The sequence below is a fragment of the Pinus tabuliformis genome, chromosome 8 (genome assembly GCF_031772625.1).
Source record: "Pinus tabuliformis cultivar Carrire ecotype Pingquan chromosome 8, CPIR1, whole genome shotgun sequence".
NCBI classification, from domain to species: Eukaryota; Viridiplantae; Streptophyta; class Pinopsida; order Pinales; family Pinaceae; genus Pinus; species Pinus tabuliformis.
The window spans coordinates 526,025,408-526,044,815 of record NC_142294.1 but is presented as its reverse complement, the minus strand read 5'-3'; the positions used below and the strand labels follow the sequence as shown (position 1 = coordinate 526,044,815).

The following is a 19,408-nucleotide window of genomic DNA, read 5'->3' as shown; positions in this document are numbered from 1 at the left end:
TGGGTTGTCTTTCCTTTAAGATTAGCCCATTATTAGAAGGGTTAAATAGGACCTTAATGTGTTGAGCAAGCAAGGGAGATAAACCAGACATAGGTATTGTCAAGGCTTAGCCTTTTTTGCTTTCTCTCGTGATGATGATGCTTTAGGTTGATGACAAGTTTGCTCTGTGACATCATGATGAATCATGGTTGATCCTTTTGCTTTCTCTCCCCCTTTTTGTGCATGTAAGATACTAGAAAATAGAATATTCATTCTCATCACTTACTTGCACTTTAAGGTAAAGGAACATAATTATCTTACCTACCTAAGCTAGATAGAATGTAAGGTTATAATCATACATTTATATAACTTAGTCAAGCAAGAATTTCCGTGACCGAGTTTGATCTATGACGTAAGATGTTGTTTTTTTAGAATAATTTTCCATTGTTTAAGGGTTAAAGTAGCTATTATAGGACTTAACAAAGAAACACAAACATGAAAGTAAACCTTATACTTCAAGTCCTTATTACAAATAGAGCTCCAAGAAATTAATATTGAATTATAACTTCTAGGAGAAAAATAAGAAAACCAAAAATAACAAGTTTAACATGCAAACGACATTGGAAAATAAACTTCACCCCAAACGAATATCTATAATAAACTATGTTTAGTGTCAAGGTACAATGCAACAAACCTTTTAAATGGAATTCTTAACTTTCTTTGAAACCTAGAATATCTAAAGAATAAACAAACTAGCCAATTTCTATGTTAGCACTTGTCTAAAAGAGAATTTTGATTAAATTACTACTCATAATCTATATCTAATATGGTATAAAGAATCAAGCTCTTATTTCACAACAAAGATTGCCAAAGGTTTTGACAATGTTGAAGCTCATTTAATTAGAAATATTCATTTGATTTTTTTTAATAATTACAAGTTATGGTACATAATTTAAAATAATAACTTCACTATGCTTCTTAATTTAATTAATATATGGTTATCGATATATGTAACCATGTAATGTCTTCATTACTACCTTTCAACTGTTCAGAAATCAATAAGGCTACAATTAGGGTGATTTCTCTTAGACTTGATAACTGCTTGTGATGTATTTTTACTTTTCTTGATTATTAGCTTCTTCTTTTATTATTATGTTGTTATTATCATCAAACTGCTACCAAAAACATGAACATAAATAGTACACAAGAACATAGGATGTAGGATGCAAGCCCGGGACAAAACCTCTCTTCTTGAGAGGAAAACCCACAAATCTCTTCTCTTCTTATAGATTCTTCAAATGAAGAATTCCAAGACCTCTAGACCAACCAAGACCCTTCCAAGACCAAGTTAGACATTCTTGATGATGTAATTCTTCTATCCAATTCAAACCTATCCAAATCTCTTCTTGCTGCACAAGACCCCCAACTACAGAACTTTGGCCTCCACGGTAGGTTTGAATTTTTCGGCCCTTGCAACAATTGTTGCTTACACATGTGTGAGGGAAATTAGGGCTTCCAAGGCTTCCTCGCTCCTTCGCTTGGGCTACGTCTTCTTCTAGGGCTAGTAGGTGACTTAATAGTCCTTCCACCAATTTCGACCTTATTTCAGCAACTTGAAAAATTTGACCTTGCAAAACCCTATCCTTCTCTTCGCATGTGAGAGAGAGAGAACCAACCCAAAACTTCGTCCTTCCTTCTTTCCTCCTTCGCTAACCTTTCTTCTTCTTCTTCTTCACTTGGACGATGAGTAAGTGAATGAATGTACATAGGAGGTCAAATGCTCTCCTATATATAGGCTTCCAAGAAGGACGACATGCCCTAATGAGGCTAACTTCTTAGATGGCAGGCTGACTTGGTCTTAAAGGGGTATTTTTACACTTTAGAAACAAAAATAATTCTTTTGACATGTTACAAAATGCCCAATGTGGTCTTTTTCATATGATAATGACTCTATAGACTTTTTGACTCTATGAAAAACCCTAGAAGCACTCAATGGGTGCTTGACCTATAAATAAAATGACCTTGAGCATGAACCCATGCTACAAAAAATAACAATAATTTTTTTCTTTCTTTGTACAATGTACATGAATCAAGTACATTTCATATTTATGAAGACCAAATCTAGTTAAATATTTCAACACTCCCTCTTAACTAAGAAGGTATTCATAATGGTACAAGGACATTCTCAAACTGAAGAGATCTCATAATAAGATTTAAATTGGTAAACCATCTCATAAGCTATCTTATCAACTTATATCAGTGCATATTATAATATCAACCAACATTGTCACATATCAAAGCCTTGATTAACAACTCTACCTCTCCACAAGGTCACAACACAATGATGGGGAGACCAATGATTTATAGACACCATCATCATTTGTCTCTCAAGGCACATAAGCCGTCTGGATGTTCACAAGGTATGTCCTTCTAAGACAACTCTTGTCTTGGATTAACACATCCTCAAAGAATTTCCTCTTCGACTACTCTTACCTATTGGATGCCCTACCTCATCCTCAAAGACTATCAGAAACCAGATGCTTACCCATTCCTCCATTCTTTCTTAACAAAGTGAAGACAAGAATGATGTGTTTATCTCTCCCTCTCAACTAGGGAGGAGATATCAACCAATCCAAGCTTGTTTCTCAAATACACAAGATTCTTATTAGGAAGAGATTTTGTTGAACTATCAACTACCTACTCATTGATGGAGATATATTGTAACTATAATACTCCATCTTGCACCAGCTCTCATATGTAATGATACTTGTTATTTATGTGCTTTGTCTTTCCATGGAATACAAGGTCTCTAGAAAACCTTATACAACTGGTGTTAGCACAATGTATCACGATAGGGTCCATGAGACCTTCAAATAAGTTGGACAACAACTTCCTCAACCAAACAAATTCTCTACTAACTTCACATGCTACAATGTACACTCAGCTTCAACACTACTCAAAGCAAATGACCCTTGCTTTCTACTCATCCATGAGATCATAGAGGATCTCAAGCTAAAACATCCTCCAATAATGCTTCTTCCGTCTATCTCACTGCCTCCCCAGTCAAAATCTGTATATCTAATCAATTGGACATCACTCTTATCATACTTCAGGCATAATGTATTGTTCCTTGTAGATATCTCAATATAATGGCCATGTCTAGGATCTATATGAATCTAACTGAAAATATTCACTGAAAGTAAATGTCTGGTCAAGTGTTCACAAGATACATTAGAGAGCCAACCAATTGTCTATAACTTACAGGGTTTGAATTATAACTTCTCAACCTCTTCAAGTTTGTCATCATGGGGGTTGTCATAGGTTTGCAGTCCATCATACCAAACCTTTGCAACATATTAATCACGTACTTTCCTTGACCTAGATATATTTCTCCAGGTTTTTGCAAAACTTCCAAACCCAATTAATAATGCATCAACCCTAGATCCTTCATATCGAATTTTGCTGCCAATTGCCTTTTGCATTCTTGAATATGACCTTCCACACATGTAATGAGAAGATCATCCATATATAGAAGAACTATTATGAGTTCATCCTTCAGTACCATGATATAAAGATTCAGATTAACAGAACTTTTAGAAAAGCCCAATCTTTGTAGGTATGTGCCCATCCTTGCATACCAAGCCCTTGGAACTAGCTTAAGGCCATAAAGTTCCTTCTTCAATCTACATAGATGAGTTTCTTTATCATGTACTTAAAATTCCAAGAGTTGTTCAATATACAGTTCTTTATCAATGGTACCATTCAGGATTGTTGTTTTGACATCCATTTGATGGATGTTCCATCCCATAGATGCTTCCAAAGAGACCAACCATCTCATAGTTGTGTATCTAGCTGTAGGTGCAAATGTCTCTTCATAATCGATACCTTGTTGTTGAGAGAAACCCCTAGCCATAAACCTTGTTTTATATTTGTCAATACTTCCATCTGCTGCATGTTTAATCTTGTAGAGCCACTTGGAAGTTACCACAAATTTGTCTTTCGGTCTAGGAATGATTTCCCAAACTTCATTTTTCATTATAGATTGATATTCTTCATTCATAGCATCTTTCTATTCTTAATGATTAACAACTTCTTCAAAGGTGGATGGTTCTTCTTCAATTAATTTTGTCATATAGGATGCATACCTTGAATACCTTTTAGGCTTCTTTATTTCCATAAATGTACCCTTAGCAGTAGCATGTCCTTCTACATCTTTAGGAGTAGACTTCAACCAATTAGGTCTCTTCCTATTTTCAGGAATGATGACTTGCTGAATAGGTTCATTGAGACCTTCTTCTTCATGATTGGAATCTTCTTCTTCCCTTGGATAGTCTTCAAATATAGGCAGTTCTTCATCATCATAATCAATTAGGAGATCTTTCAATTTGATGCCCTTCCTCTATGTAGATCCTATATGCCTTTGAAGAGTTACTATAGCCAACAAATATGTCCTTTAAACTTGCAGGACCCAATTTCTTTCTCCTATCTTTTGGAATGTGAATGTAAATAGGGAAACCCAATATTCATAGATGATCTACATATGGTTTCTTTCTAGTAAATGCTTCTTCAAGAGTCATGTTTTCAAGTGACCTGTGAGGACTTCAATTTTGAATGTAGACAATTGCTTTGGATCCATCACCCCACAGGAATTAAGGTAAGTCTTGATCATGTAACATAACTCTAACACTTTCTTCAATCGTACAATTCTTCCTTTCTGCTACTCCATTTTGTTCTGGATTATAGGGAACAATCAACTCCCTCTTTATTACAACCTCCTTACAAAAAGCTACAAGTTCCTTTGATGTGTATTCTCCTCCATTATTAGATCTAAATACCTTTAACCTTCATTCTGTAAGATTCTCTACTTCTTCTTTGAATTCTTGAAAATTTTCAAATACTTCATCCTTGGACTTAAGTAAATAAATCGAAGTCTTCCTTGAGTGGTCATCAATGAAAGTTACATAGTATAGATGACCTCCAAGAGGATTTGTAGACATAGGACCACATACATGAGAGTGAATGAGATCCAGGATTTTGTTAGATCTTTAAGCACTACTTCCAAATGGTTTCTTTACATTTTTACCTAATGCATCCCTTGCAAACTCCTTCATGATCTTCCTTAGTACAGGGATGCCATTTACCATTGTATTTAGATCTAGTAGGATTTTGTAGTGAAGGTGTCCAAACCTTCTATGCCAAAGCTCACATCGACTAACTTCAATGTGAACCAAGGCTTGAGAGAGAGGTATAAGTAGCCTATAGAGCCTTCCCTTATGAATCCCAATAACTTTTGCATTATTGATGGTACAATCTTTATCCCACACCATAACCTTTCCATCTATAAATGCAACTCTATCTCATTTATCTTCTAAACATGAAATGGAAAGTAATTTTTTCTTCAAATCTGGAACAAATAAAATGTTGTTGAGATGTTGTTAGGCCCTTATACTACTAGTGTATAGGGGCCAGAAATTAAAGAGGAAGGAAAAATCATATTGGAACCTGGAGCAGTCACAGAAACAAGAACCCGACAGCTACGAAATCGATCAATTTCAGAGTATCTCATCAAGTGGAAGAACTTACCCGCTGAATATTCCACATGGGAGGACAAAATTTTATACAGAAGCATCAAGAACTACTCAAGCATTGAGGACAACACTTTTTGAAGGAGAGGGGCATGTTAGGCCCCTATACTACTAGTGTAACCCCTTATTGTTATTAGTATAACCCACTTATTATATTGATGTACCCATGTAGTGCCCATATTGTTACCATTGTGCCCCATAGAAGCCCACTATTGTTATTATTATGCCCTTACATTATTATTGTTATGTCGGCTCTGATTATGTTATAACCCCTTAGACTCCTATATATAGAAAGGAGGTCTTTTCATTTGTATCATCCAAGAATTGTTCATTTATGTAATGTAAAGGAGGTTGCCCCCTCAAAGAGGCTGAATTCTAAGGCGTGGATCTCTCTTTTCTATCTTTTTGTGAGCTGGTTTCATAACAGATGTATGTTTGCTCCACCTTCTAGCTCCGGTGAAGTTGCATAACTCTTTTTGTCTCCAAGCTCGACTGAATAAGAAGTCTTCCCTCTTGATAGTGTCTTTAGTTGTCTATGCTCACTTGCCATATGTCTAGATTCTCCACTATCAATTACCCATATATTTTCATCTTCAAACGTACCTATAAGTGCTGAGAATAGTCCTTCGTCCTTTGAGGAGGAAGTCTTGGTCATATAGTCCTTGATAGATTATAGGAGATCCTTGAATGTTTTGATGCCTTGCTTGAGGTGGCTTGCTATTATAGAGAACCGCTTCAATGAGAACTTTAATGACTTCTTCATGGATGCAGTGATATTCATCATGCCCTTAGTCCACCTTAGCTCTGAAACCATGTTGAGAAATCAATAGGGCTACAATTAGGGTGATTTCTCTTAGACTTGATAACTAATTGTGATGTATTTTTACTTTTCTTGATAATTTTCTTCTTCTTTTATTATTATGTTGTTATTAACATCAAACAACTACCAAAAACATGAAGATCAATAGTACACAAGAACACAAGATGTAGGCTGCAAACCAAGGCTAAAACCTCTCTTCTTGAGAGGAAAATTCACAAATCTCCTCTTCTTATAGATTCTATAAATGACAAATTCCAAGACATCTAGACCAAGACCAAGACCCCTCGATGACCAAGTCAAACCTTCTTGATGATGTGCTTTTTCTATCCAAGTCAAACCCAATCAAATCTCTTCCAGCGGTACAACTTTGACCCCCAACTATAGAATTTCAGCCTCTACTGTAGGTCTGAAATTTTTAGCCCCTACAACAGTTGTTACTTCCACACGTGTGAGGGAAATTAGGGCTTCCAAGGCTTCCTTGCTCCTTCCCTTGGGCTGCTTCTTCATCTAGGGCTAGTATGTGACCTAATAGTCCTTTCTTCCACCAATTTCAACCTTCTTTCTACAACTGCAAAACTTCGACCTTACAAAACCCTAGCCTTATCTTGACACATGAGAGAGAGAGAACTAACCCAAAATTTGTCCTTCTTCCTTCTTTCCTCCTTCGCTAGCTTCTTCTTCTTCTTCATCACTTGCATGATGAGTGAGTGAATGAATGTCCATAGGAGGTCGAATTCTGTCCTATATATAGGCTTCTAAGAAGGGCGACATGCCCTAATAAGGCTGACTTCTTAGCCGCTAGGCCGACTTGGTGTTGGAGGGGTATTTTTACGCTTTAGACACACAAATAATTCCTTTGACATGTTACAAGATGCCCAATGGGGTCTTATTCATATGACAATGACTCTATAAACTTCTAACTCTATGACAAACCCTAAAAGCACTCAATGGGTGCTTGACCTATAAATAAAAAGACATTGAGCATGAAACCCATGCTATAGAAAACAACAATAACAATTTTTCTTTCTTTTTACAATATACAAGAATCAAGAGCACATTTCATATTTATGAAGACCGAACCTAGTTACATATTTCAACACCAACATCAATGACAAATAATATTTCACTTTTTTTTCTTTTCTTTTCTTTTTTCTTTCTTCTTTTCAATAAAATTTTGAAAATTAAGCTACATTGATAACAACATTTTGACTATAAAAACTTTCTGAAAATGAATATTGTATTCAACTAACTTTATGTATCTTGATGAAAATTTAGCTTTTGGCTTATGTAAGTAAATATGGTTGACAATAAATTTAAAAACATGTATTTTATGATGTTTTATTTTTATTTTAGCCAATACTAGTTAACAACTATATAAAATTAACAATGGTGTTAACGAGTTATAAGAGAGAATTTTTTTATTGGTTAACTCCAACACTTGAAATTCATTAATATATCAAAATAAGCGCTGTATGTAATTGGATGGTTGTCAACATGTTCAACCTATTTAGGGAACCAAATAGATTAATACCAATACCCAAGACCACACAACAAATTTCATGAATGGCATGGACATGATAGTGAAAATATGAAGCCATGGGTAGACATAATAATGAAAATATTGAGTGTCTCGATCCTACATATAGCCATGAGAGACCACAAGACCATCTCATGTCTTCCAGAGCCATGATTGAACAAAAAGGAACAACACAGAAGATACCATAAATTTAGAGAAAAATAAATCAAAATTTTCCATGACAGTGTAATCCTGAAAACATGCACTAGTAACCTTCACACTAAGCTTATGATTCGAAACAAGTTGAAACTGCCATAATGAAGCCATATTTGTAGATGGATTACAAAATAGAAGCAAAAAGAAAAAGACCAGCAAATGCTAGTCCTGGTCAAAGGAAATTATCATCAAATCTTGGGCACTATCAACCAGTGGGTCAGTGAGGTCACCTGAACCTGAATTTGACACTAGAAAACTTTCAACCTTAGCCAATCGCAAATCCACGTCGTCTAAACAAATCCTTTGATTCCTGAGCATATGTTTGATATGTTCAAGTGAAGAAAACACATTATAATTTCAACTTGCTTATCCTTACAAATTAAATGTGTTAAGGTATCCATTTGTTGACGAAGAGCCAAAAAATTCAAGAAGTGAAGTCTTCTATTCCTAAATCTACCAAGATCGGGGACCCTAGCCATATCTTCTCCAATGATATTTGAATGAGCGAAACAAACATTCACCAAACTCCTTAGACTCCAACAAAAGGATTTCCTTCCTCACTTTTAAGGGAACCACATTGAAAAAAGTCTCAACTAAATCATAAGCAAAAGGACGAATATGTTTATGCCCTACATTACCAAAGTTGCCCCTTCAGTTCATCATTCTCTAGCGAGGAGGTATGAGTACAATGACAAAGGAACAAATAGGGAAACCAATAAGAGACCATCTACCAACAAAGCAATATGAAGAATGAAGCACCAATCCTTGAAACCCTGAGCTAAAGATCAATAGTTCGTCACACACTTGCTACACTAGAGGACCAAACCCCATAAGCTTATCAAATTCCCCACAATATAGAGGCATATCACAATAAAAACCCCAATACCATACTAGGCAAATAGAATTACGCAAATATAGGGCAAGAGCAATCTCAACACTCAAACCTAGAGCAAGGTTGAAACCAATGCCCAAAATACTCAACAATAGTAGAAAGGCGAAATATGAATTAAAATAAAAGGAGAAACTAGACATTGTCGTAAAAAAAGTCCACTTCACATAGCCTAAGGACCACAATAGAGTAATACATATGCAACCAAAGGGAACGACTTGGAGCATACATACACTAATTGACCAAACTATGACCCACACAGAGAGATTAAGCTCTCGTAAAACAAGCAAGCAACCTTTGACACAATTCAGAACCAAAAAAGGGGAATCATGTACCTCCAAACTCACTACTAGAGGCCTGGACTCAAATCGAAGTGGGATCTCGGACGCTGCATCCGCCAAACAAGAAACAACACACAACAACCACAAAAGAATCCAAAGGAAGGAGGTCGAGGATAACTCCTCACCTCCAATCTCACGCTTCACATACCTTGGCCACCACAACGCCATAAACATGCATTTAAAATGACGAGATTGACATTGTGAGAACACAAATCCCTCAGCTTGCGACAACAACGCTTTCCCCAAATTGTGACACATGTTACCCATTTTGCACTACTTCCAATGAGACTCCCTCTCTGCCCGTGTTAACACCCCCATTGAGGAAGCTATAAGTGGGAATTTACCTCAAATTACTTTAAGAATTTAATATGTGAACAATTTAATTAGATAATTAAAAAATTCAAAATGTTTTGTGGACATATTCTTTAACGAAAAACAAAATTCTTAATTTTCTATTATTTGTTTTTGTGTCTACTTTATAACCAAAAAAATATATTCTAGCATATTTCTAAATTGTATTAAGCATTTTAATATTTATCAATATATAATACCAATAGTATGTTTTTCACAATTTTTTTTTGAACCAATAATATGTTTTTCATAATTTTTTGGACGATTAACTTGCAATGAACATTATATATTTACAATATTGAAATCTGAATTAAGCTAACTACAATTCTTGCCTTAAAAAAAAAAACACATTATATATCTACAATATTGAAAAATTAAAAACTTTGAATTATATTAACTTCAATTTATCCCTAACAATAAATGTTATTGATTACACTGAATATGAAGACCTCAAAATTGCATTATAATCCACAAAACTAAATTATCCAACATCACACACGAGAAACATGAGAACAAAGTTCTTTCGTAATTAAGAAAACAATGTTAGCCAATATAATACACAAGAAATTTGAAATACTTGTACTGCCACTCTTCAAAGCACTTATTTTATAATAAAAAATGAAAAATTCATATTTTCTCTTTTTTTTTTTATCGCTTTCCCCATTTCACAATGTCTAATGAAAATACTATCAGGCTGCAAGGTCAAGGACCGCTTCCCCTGCCAAATAAACAATTCAATTTCAATAAACATCTCAATAAGTGAAATATAACTTAAAAGAATCTATATTTACAATTCTCTCATTCGCATTCCATACACTAGGTTGAAGTTATTACTCCTGATTGGGCACTAAATACATATGGAACCTTATTCACTTTTATCCACGGTATAAACTACCAATACTTAATGTATAAACTACCAATACTTAATGTTGGGATATGACATAAATAATGAGGGTATAATTTTTAAACATGCTTTTCTCTCAGGCTTGTTTTTTTCCATTTGTACTCTTTAAAAGTTTTTATCATGATGGAAGAAATATGAGTTTTGAAGCCAAGGAAGAAAGGCTTTGGCTGGAGTGCATGAGAATGGAGACTAGATTTGTACCTGTAATATTAAGTGAATGTATATTAATTCATAGTTCCTCTGCTGTAATGTTGTAGAATCTCTCCATGTAGATAGTGGGTGAATTAATCTCCTTATAGGTCTTTTGAAGTCAATATGTTGTAGAATCTTTTCATATAGATAGTGGGTGAAATAATCTATGCATCATTAATTTTAGTAACATCCATTTACTAGAATCCATTTACTAGAGTGGATTTTAATGACATTATTCTCATGATGGAATACATTGGAGCTTTGAAGCTAAGAGAGGCTTTGGGTGAAGCGGGTGAGAATGGAGATTAGATTTACACTTGTTTTAATAAGTCAATGTCCATTAACTCATAGTCTTACAAGTCAATATGTTGTAGATTCTCTTTCCATGCGCAGTGGGTGAGCTAAACTCTAGTTATTTCATTAATTTTAGCGAGAGTAGAGTGGCTTTTTAAGAAATAAGAGAAAAGTGGAAATTATCCCATTCACGGAAGCATTTTGTTAGCTTTCGGTTATTTTATAAGTGTTTTAATCTATTATGCACCAAACATGCAAATAACAAAAAAGAAAAGAAAAAAGTAACTCCACACTTTCGGAATGAGAGAGAAGAACGAATGAGAAGTCTCTTTAGAGAGAGCAATCTCTTTTCACAATATAGCAAATGCACAAGAAGAGATGATCTCTAAAACTAGGTCTCCTTGGTATATATAGAAGACAAAGTACAATTACAATTAAAGGGTCTGGCAAACCAATAAGAACAACACTATTATAACAATAAAGTGTAATAACTCAATATCTAAGACTTAACATGTCCCTCCCCTTATAGACAAGTGTTTCCCTCAAAACTAAATTAGTTGTGGATATCACTGCATGAAGAACTCATCTTCCTACATTGCCACAAAGTACAATTACAATTAAAGGGTCTAGCAAACCAATAAGAACAACATTATTATAACAATAAAGTGTAATAACTCAATATCTAAGACTTAACATGCCTCTCCTCTTTAAACAAGTGTTTCCCTCAGGGCTAAATAGTTGTGGATATTACTGGATGAAGAACTCATCTTCCTACATTGCCTCTTCTATTGGTAGGCTCTTCCACTTGATGAGACATTCAATAATTCCTTGATTTCTTAGTTGCTTGATCCATGTTGCAAGTGTTGTTTTTTGTTCTAATATGGTTTTCTCTTCATTTATCTTTGGTAAAATAGTATAAACTAGGATCTTGTTTTTCATTACCTTCTTTAAAAAAAACATGGGAAGATTGGATGTACACACATGTCAAAAGAAGTTGTCATTGATGTCAAAGGTGGTCCAAATGAAAGAGAGTTATATATTCAAATAACACATTTAGAAAAATTGTGTTTGGATTTTTTATGCCCCATTTGGATACTCTGCATTTTTACTCCATTTACCTAGCTCAAATGGAAGCACAACCTACATGGTTGGAAAACTTATTTTGAGATCTTTCCAATGGTATGTGGTACTCCCTCTAATTCGTCACAGTTGAGGAGAAATGATTTTTTAAATATTCACTATAGATTTTGCCAGTTGCACAAGTTGGTCTAACCAGGGGGGCAGACCCCAAATGCACTATAAATAGACGTGAGAGGGATCATTCCAGGGGACTCCCTCAAGAAAGTTTGGATCTGTTCAAGTAAGCGAAAAAAATAGAGTTTTGAGGTTCATACCTCATGAACCAAAAGTGAAAAGGAGTTGATTTGGAAAGGCAACAATGTAAACTTTGAAACTAGCACTGTAAACTCAAAACGAGAACTCTAGCCAAAAAACCCCAAAGAGCATGAAAAAAAGGCTCAAAAACGAAAAATGTTGATGATGGAATAACATTTTTTTTACCTGGGTAAATTTTCAACATTTTTTAAAAATGACAGTGAAAACAATTTTTTTTTGTGTGCAAAAAACACCCTGAAAATGAATTGTGTTGATGCTGGAATAACATATTTTTTTAGGATAACTTTTCAACATTTTTAAATAATGGCGTTAAAGATAAAATATCATGACTCTGAAAAACCTTAAAAAAAAAACAATGAAAAAAGAAAAATAATAATAATGAGTAAATAAAAGTATATATTAAAAAAAAGAAACATAAAAAATGTAAAAAAAACAAAATTAACTTATAAAAAAACAAAATTAACATATATAAAAGAAAAAAATCATAATTAACCAAAGAAATAAAAACAAGTGGACAATTAAAAAATACAAACAAAATGAAAAACAATAAAATAAGTAAATATATAATAATCCTTAAGTATGGGGGTTTACACAGTGCATTATATTAGATGTCATTTTGGGATTCAACTGCGTTAAGTAAGTCATTCACGTATGACCATTTCCATGAGAGGTAGTCATAACTGACTAATTTCTCATGATTTTTGAATAGTTCACTTAGCACTCCTTGCATCGGGTGATGCTCACAGGGGTGAAGAAGTGGGATTGAAACTAGTGAAATGAATCACATAGCATCAATCATCACTTCCGGGGCTTGCACCCGGTAACCAGGACTTCCCACGAGGTCACCCATCCCAGATCTCCTCTGGCTCAAGCGCACTTAAGTGTGGAGTTTTCCCCACAATCAAACCCACTTAGCTTGCTACCCCATTTGCAAAACCTTAGCAAGTATTGTGCCTCATGAACCATTCAAGTAGAGATCCCTTCACTCTTTTTTGAATTTAAGTATGGGGGTTTACAATGCATTATATTAGATATCATTTTGGGATTCAATTGCGTTAAGTAAGTCATTCACGTATGACCATTTCCATGAGAGGTAGTCATAACTGACTAATTTCTCATGATTTTTGAATAGTTCACTTAGCACTCATTGCATCGGGTGATGCTCACAGGGGTGAAGAAATGGGATTGAAACTAATGAAATGAATCACATAGCATCAATCATCAGTTCCGGGGCTTGCACCCGGTAACCAAGACTTCCCAGGTGGTCACCCATCCCAGATCTCCTCTGGCTCAAGCGCGCTTAACTGTGGAGTTTTCCCCACAATCAAACCCACTTAGCTTGCTACCCCATTTGCAAAACCTTAGCAAGTATTGTGCCTCATGAACCATTCAAGTAGAGACCCCTTCACTCTTTTTTGAATTTAAGTATGGGGGTTTACGCAGTGCATTATATTAGATATCATTTTGGGATTCAACTGCGTTAAGTAAGTCATTCACGTATGACCATTTCCATGAGAGGTAGTCATAACTGACTAATTTCTCATGATTTTTGAATAGTTCACTTAGCACTCATTGCATCGGGTGATGCTCACAGGGGTGAAGAAGTGGGATTGAAACTAGTGAAATGAATCACATAGCATCAATCATCACTTCCGGGGCTTGCACCCGGTAACTAGGACTTCCCAGGAGGTCACCCATCCCAGATCTCCTTTGGCTCAAGCGCGCTTAACTGTGGAGTTTTCCCCACAATCAAACCCACTTAGCGTGCTACCCCATTTGCAAAACCTTAGCAAGTATTGTGCCTCATGAACCATTCAAGTAGAGATCCCTTCACTCTTTTTTGAATTTAAGTATGGGGGTTTATGCAGTGCATTATATTAGATATCATTTTGGTATTCAACTACGTTAAGTAAGTCATTCACGTATGACCATTTCCATGAGAGGTAGTCATAACTAACTAATTTCTCATGATTTTTGAATAGTTCACTTAACACTCATTGCATCGGGTGATGCTCACAGGGGTGAAGAAGTGGGATTGAAACTAATGAAATGAATCACATAGCATCAATCATCACTTCCGGGGCTTGCACCCGGTAACCAGGACTTCTCAGGAGGTCACCCATCCCAGATCTCCTCTGGCTCAAGCGCGCTTACAAATTAAAAAAATAATAAAAACAATTCAAAATAATAAAATAAAAAGCATTCCAATACTAAAAATAAAACAATTATAAAAAATATTAAAAAAAAAAACATAAATTTAAATATATTAAAAAATAAAATTAAAAAAAAAAACAATTATAAAGAATATATAGATAAAATTTTAAATACAATAAAAAAAAATGATGCCCCTCGAGCGGCTTCATTCGATTCCCATAATCGGATGAGCTCGCCGAGGGGCCGAGGGACCTCGACCCTGGGCGTATGGAGCCCATACACCCAGGGTCGAGGCCCCTAGGCAAGCTTGACCGATTCTCAGAATCGATCGAGCCCTGCCCATGGGCTTGTGGGCTCACACGAGCTCCACCTACCCAGGGGTCGAGGCCCCTCGTGCCCCTGGACGGGGCTCGACCAATTCTCAGAATCAGTCGAGCCTTGCCCAAGGACCTCGACCCTTGGTGAGTGGAGCTCAAATGAGCCCACCTGCCCAGGGTCGAGGCCTCTGGGCAGGGAGAATCGACCGAGGCCTGCCTAGGGGCCCGAGGGGCCTTTAGCCCTAGGCGCGCAGAGCTCATGTGAGCAAAATCGGTCGAGCCCCGCCTAGGGGCATCGACCTTGGGTGAGTGGAGCTCGTGTTAGCAAAAGCAGTCGAGCCTCGCCTAGGGGCCTCGACCCTAGGAGGGTGGAGCTTGTGTGAACCCACTTGCCCAGCGGTCGAGGTGTCGCAATTATTTATTTATTGTAAATGTTTTTTTAATGTTTTTAATTGTTTTAAAAGTTTTTCATAATTGTTTTTTTTAATATATATATATATATATATATTAATGTTTTGTTCTTAAAATATTTAATCTTTTAATTTTTAATTTTTTAATTTTTTCCCCAAAATTTTAATGATTTTTTATAATGTTTTTAATTTTTAAGTTTTTAAATGTGTTTTTTCTTACTCTCTTCTCTTTTTTTTAATGGTTTTGGTTTTTTTTTAATTTAATTGTATTTTAAATTTTTATGTGAATCATTTTTTTTGGATTTTTTTTTCAAATGTAATATTTTTTGATATAAAATTCATAAAATTTGTTATTTTAAAAACAAATTATTTAATTTTTCCATAAAAATGTTTTATTTAACATGTCAATTTTAGCGAAAAGTTCCAAAAATACGCATTTTTAAAATTATATCTATATGGAAAATGTGTATTTTTTGTGTGGTTTTCAAAATTATTATTTTGTAGTGACAATTATTTTGAATCATCTCTTCCTTTTGAATTTGTTCTCCTCCTTTCTTGAGTACAAAGTGAGTTTTAAGTATCCTTCGATATGCCAATTAACCATGTGCCTGGAAATATTAATTAACCATATATAAATATAAAAAAAATCTTAACCTCACAATATTAATTTTATTATTTTTTTAAAAGTTTGCCAAAAAAATAAAAAATTTCATTATGAAAAAACATTGCAAAGGAAAAGAAAAAACAAAAATTTGGAAAACCTTAAAAAACAATCTTTGGATGAAATACATGAAGATGAATAAAACAACTGGAAAAATGGTTAAATATTCAACATTTAAAAAAAAAATTATGTATACTTAGGATATAACAAAATTTGAAGTGTCAAAAATATGCCTTAAAATAAATATTGTTGGTGTTTTTCAAAATCCGCATGAAAATCACCAACAATGGAAAAATTTATCCACACTTAATACATTAGAAAATTTAAGTGTAAAAAATAAACTCTCTAAACAAAAGATTGATGTTGCATCAACATTTTTCAAAATTAGCATGAAAATCACTAACATTTAAAAAAAATATTCATATTTGACACATAAGAAAATTTAAAGTGTCAAAAATATGCTAAAAAAAATGTGTATTCTGAATCACACTTCTCAAAATCGATGATTTTTTGCTACCTCAAAAAATGGGTACTCGGTACAGTGCCCATTTCAAAGTTTACATTGTTAGGCTTTCTAGGAAAAGATTTTTGGAACATTTTGAAGGGCTTCTGGCTTATTTTGGAAAGATTTTTTGGCTTATTTTGGAAGGATTTTTGTCACACTTTTTGAAGGTTTTTGGTCCCGGTTAAAAGGAAGATTGCAGACCTCTTCTTGAGGGCTGAGTTATGTCATGTTTGAAGGTTGAATTTTAGATCTGTGTAGAGGGCCAAATTCCATTGTGAAAAACTGAGTTTCAGGATTGTCTCGAGAGAAGTGATTTGTCCTTGTTGAGGCTGAATTTCAGGGCCAAAGCTCTAGTACAAAGAAGGTTGAAGCCTAGGCCTATTTTGAGGGCTAAATCTTGGTGTGTTTGAAGGTGAGTTTCAAGTTTGCTTTTAGAGATCTAACATGGTTCTTTGTTGAGGAGGCTGGACCCTGTGGAGGAGGTAGAGTTCTCAAAGGCGAGTTCTGATTGCTTGAGGGACAGGTTTAGGTGCATTAAAGTCCAAGTTTCAGTGCTGGTTTGGGGCTTGTTGAGGTAATGTTTCGCTGATAAAGAGGCCAAGTTCACTGAGGATAATTTGTTAAGGGAAGTTATGTTGCTAAGAAGGTTGTGTTTGGGAAACTGAGTGCTTATGTGAAGGACAAGGAACAACTACCAGGAGGGCATACTTTCTTTGACTAGTATTGACTCTTGTACAAGCTTTGATAAATCTGGGAGTTGGTGCTTCCTTTGAGTTGGTGCTGATAAATTTGAATGTACTCTTTATATATTAAGAAAATCATTTCGTGGTTGTCCCCTGCTTTGGGCTTCCACATAAAAATCTTTGTGCTTTGTATATTTATGTGCTTTGCTTTATATCAGTGGACGCATTTGCAATTTTTGGAAGTTGAAATTGTTAACACTGATTAACACCCATCCCCCCTTCTCCCCCCTAGTATTGTTGAATATTCCAACAGTTGATATTAGAGCGGTTTCCTTCAAAAATAGTTTGGAAGACATATTTTAGTAAGACTCATGGGCAAGCAAGCAGAATACAACAAACATGGTCTGCCATTGTTTGATGGAAAAAATTATGACTTTTGGAGCATAAGGATGGGATTTTTATTACAAACACAAGGAGTTGATGTGTGACAAGTTGTTCTAAATGAATACAAGGTGTACCAACCTCTACTCCAATAGATCCAGTTGGAAGAAGACTCTATGAAAGTAATTCAAAAGCTATGCAGGTCATTCTAGGAGGGTTGATAGGATCATAATTTGTCAAGGTTATGCATTGTGAATTAGCAAAAGAAATCTAGGACAAGCTCAAGAATGTGTATGAAGGAGATGAAAAGGTCAAAGGAGTGAAGATTCAAACTTATAGAGGACAATTTGAACACCCAAAGATGAAGAGATATGAAGACAATTCAACTTACTTTCTCTAGGTTGATAAGATCGTGAATAGTATGAGAGGATTGGGAGAGAAGATCACATATACATTCATTGTTCAAAAGATACTAAGATCTCTCCCAATGATATTTGATTATAAAATCTCAACTTTAGAAGAAAGACAAGATCTAGCTACATCGAGTATGGATGAGTTACATGGAAATTTACAGCTTATGAAATGAGGACAAAACAGGAAATCCACTTAAAAGGGAAGCAACTTCCAAGGTCTCCAAGAAGACAAGAACAAACGAAAGTCTAAAATAACTCTAGCTATAGTGATGATTTGGACGATGAAGAAGAAGTTGACTTTGTGAGAAAGTTGAAAATAGGAACTAACAAATATAAAGGTAAGCTTCCTTTAAAATGTTTTGAATGTGGTAGAGTTGGCCATTATGCTTCTAAATTCCATTTTGCAAAGGGGTTGCATAGTGATGAAGAAGAAAGTAATAAGAAAGAAAATAAATATCAGAAAAGAAAAAAAAGGAAGGAGGGAAAATTCTTCAAGTAGAAAAGTCTCTATTCAAGAGAAGATAGTAGCTCATCTGATGAAGATGATTATAGTGACCATGATTTCGATAGAGTGCTCTTCATGGCATTAGATACTCAGAATGCCACTTCAAAAAACTATGAAGTAAATCATGAAAAGAAGAAGGAGAAGTGCATCTTTAGGGAGAATTGATTAGTGCCTTAAGTGAGCTTAGAACAATAAGGAAGAAAAATACCATACTCAAGGAAGAGGTAAAGAAACTAAAATAATTTTTACAAAGTCCCAACAGGAACTTTGAAGAGACCAAGAAAACTATCATAAATTTGAAAGTACAATTAGAAGAAGCCAGAGTGATTGAAGAAACACTCACGAGACAGCTAGAAGAGAAGGAGAGTATAACCAAGAATCTAAAAGTAGAGATAGTCTCCTCAAGGAACTATGGAAGAAGGATATCGAGTAGAACTTTGACAATAATACCAAAATATTAGATGAAATCATGAGCAAGTAGAAACCATTCAATGATAGGCATGGGCTAGGATATAAACAAAATAATATTAATAAAGGTCCAAGCTCTATGATGACAAGAAATGAAGCAAAGCAAGGAAACTACGTTGATGTGCTCAAGGGTCCTATCAAGAAGGAAGAATACAAGCCACTAAAGGAGGACATGCAACAACAAGCAATGAAGAAGATTCAAGAAGATCATGGCTTCAGAAGGACAACACCATCAAGAAGACAACCTACACTCAAATAAAAAAAAAATACTTTTCTTGGAGTGTGTTATTCTTGTAATAATTTTGGGCATAAGGCTATAAACTATAGAGCCTATGCAAGGGGTAGAAATACAAGAAATAGCTATGAAAATCCCAAGAACTATTATGAAGGCAGTTATGGTAAAAAACCTTGTGAGGTTTTCAATAGAAA

General features: G+C 34.9%; 1 protein-coding gene across 1 annotated transcript in view; it reads right to left on the bottom strand.

The window, feature by feature from the left end:
• Positions 1 to 10,200: 10,200 nt before the first annotated feature.
• Positions 10,201 to 19,408, bottom strand: part of LOC149236472 (beta-amylase 2, chloroplastic-like) — a 336,854-nt gene continuing 327,646 nt past the window's right edge. The window contains exon 9 of the mRNA XM_089372392.1: positions 10,201 to 10,415. Within this exon, the coding sequence (XP_089228518.1) occupies positions 10,387 to 10,415 (29 nt within the window). The 3' untranslated portion in view covers positions 10,201 to 10,386. The remainder of the gene's footprint in view (positions 10,416 to 19,408) is intronic.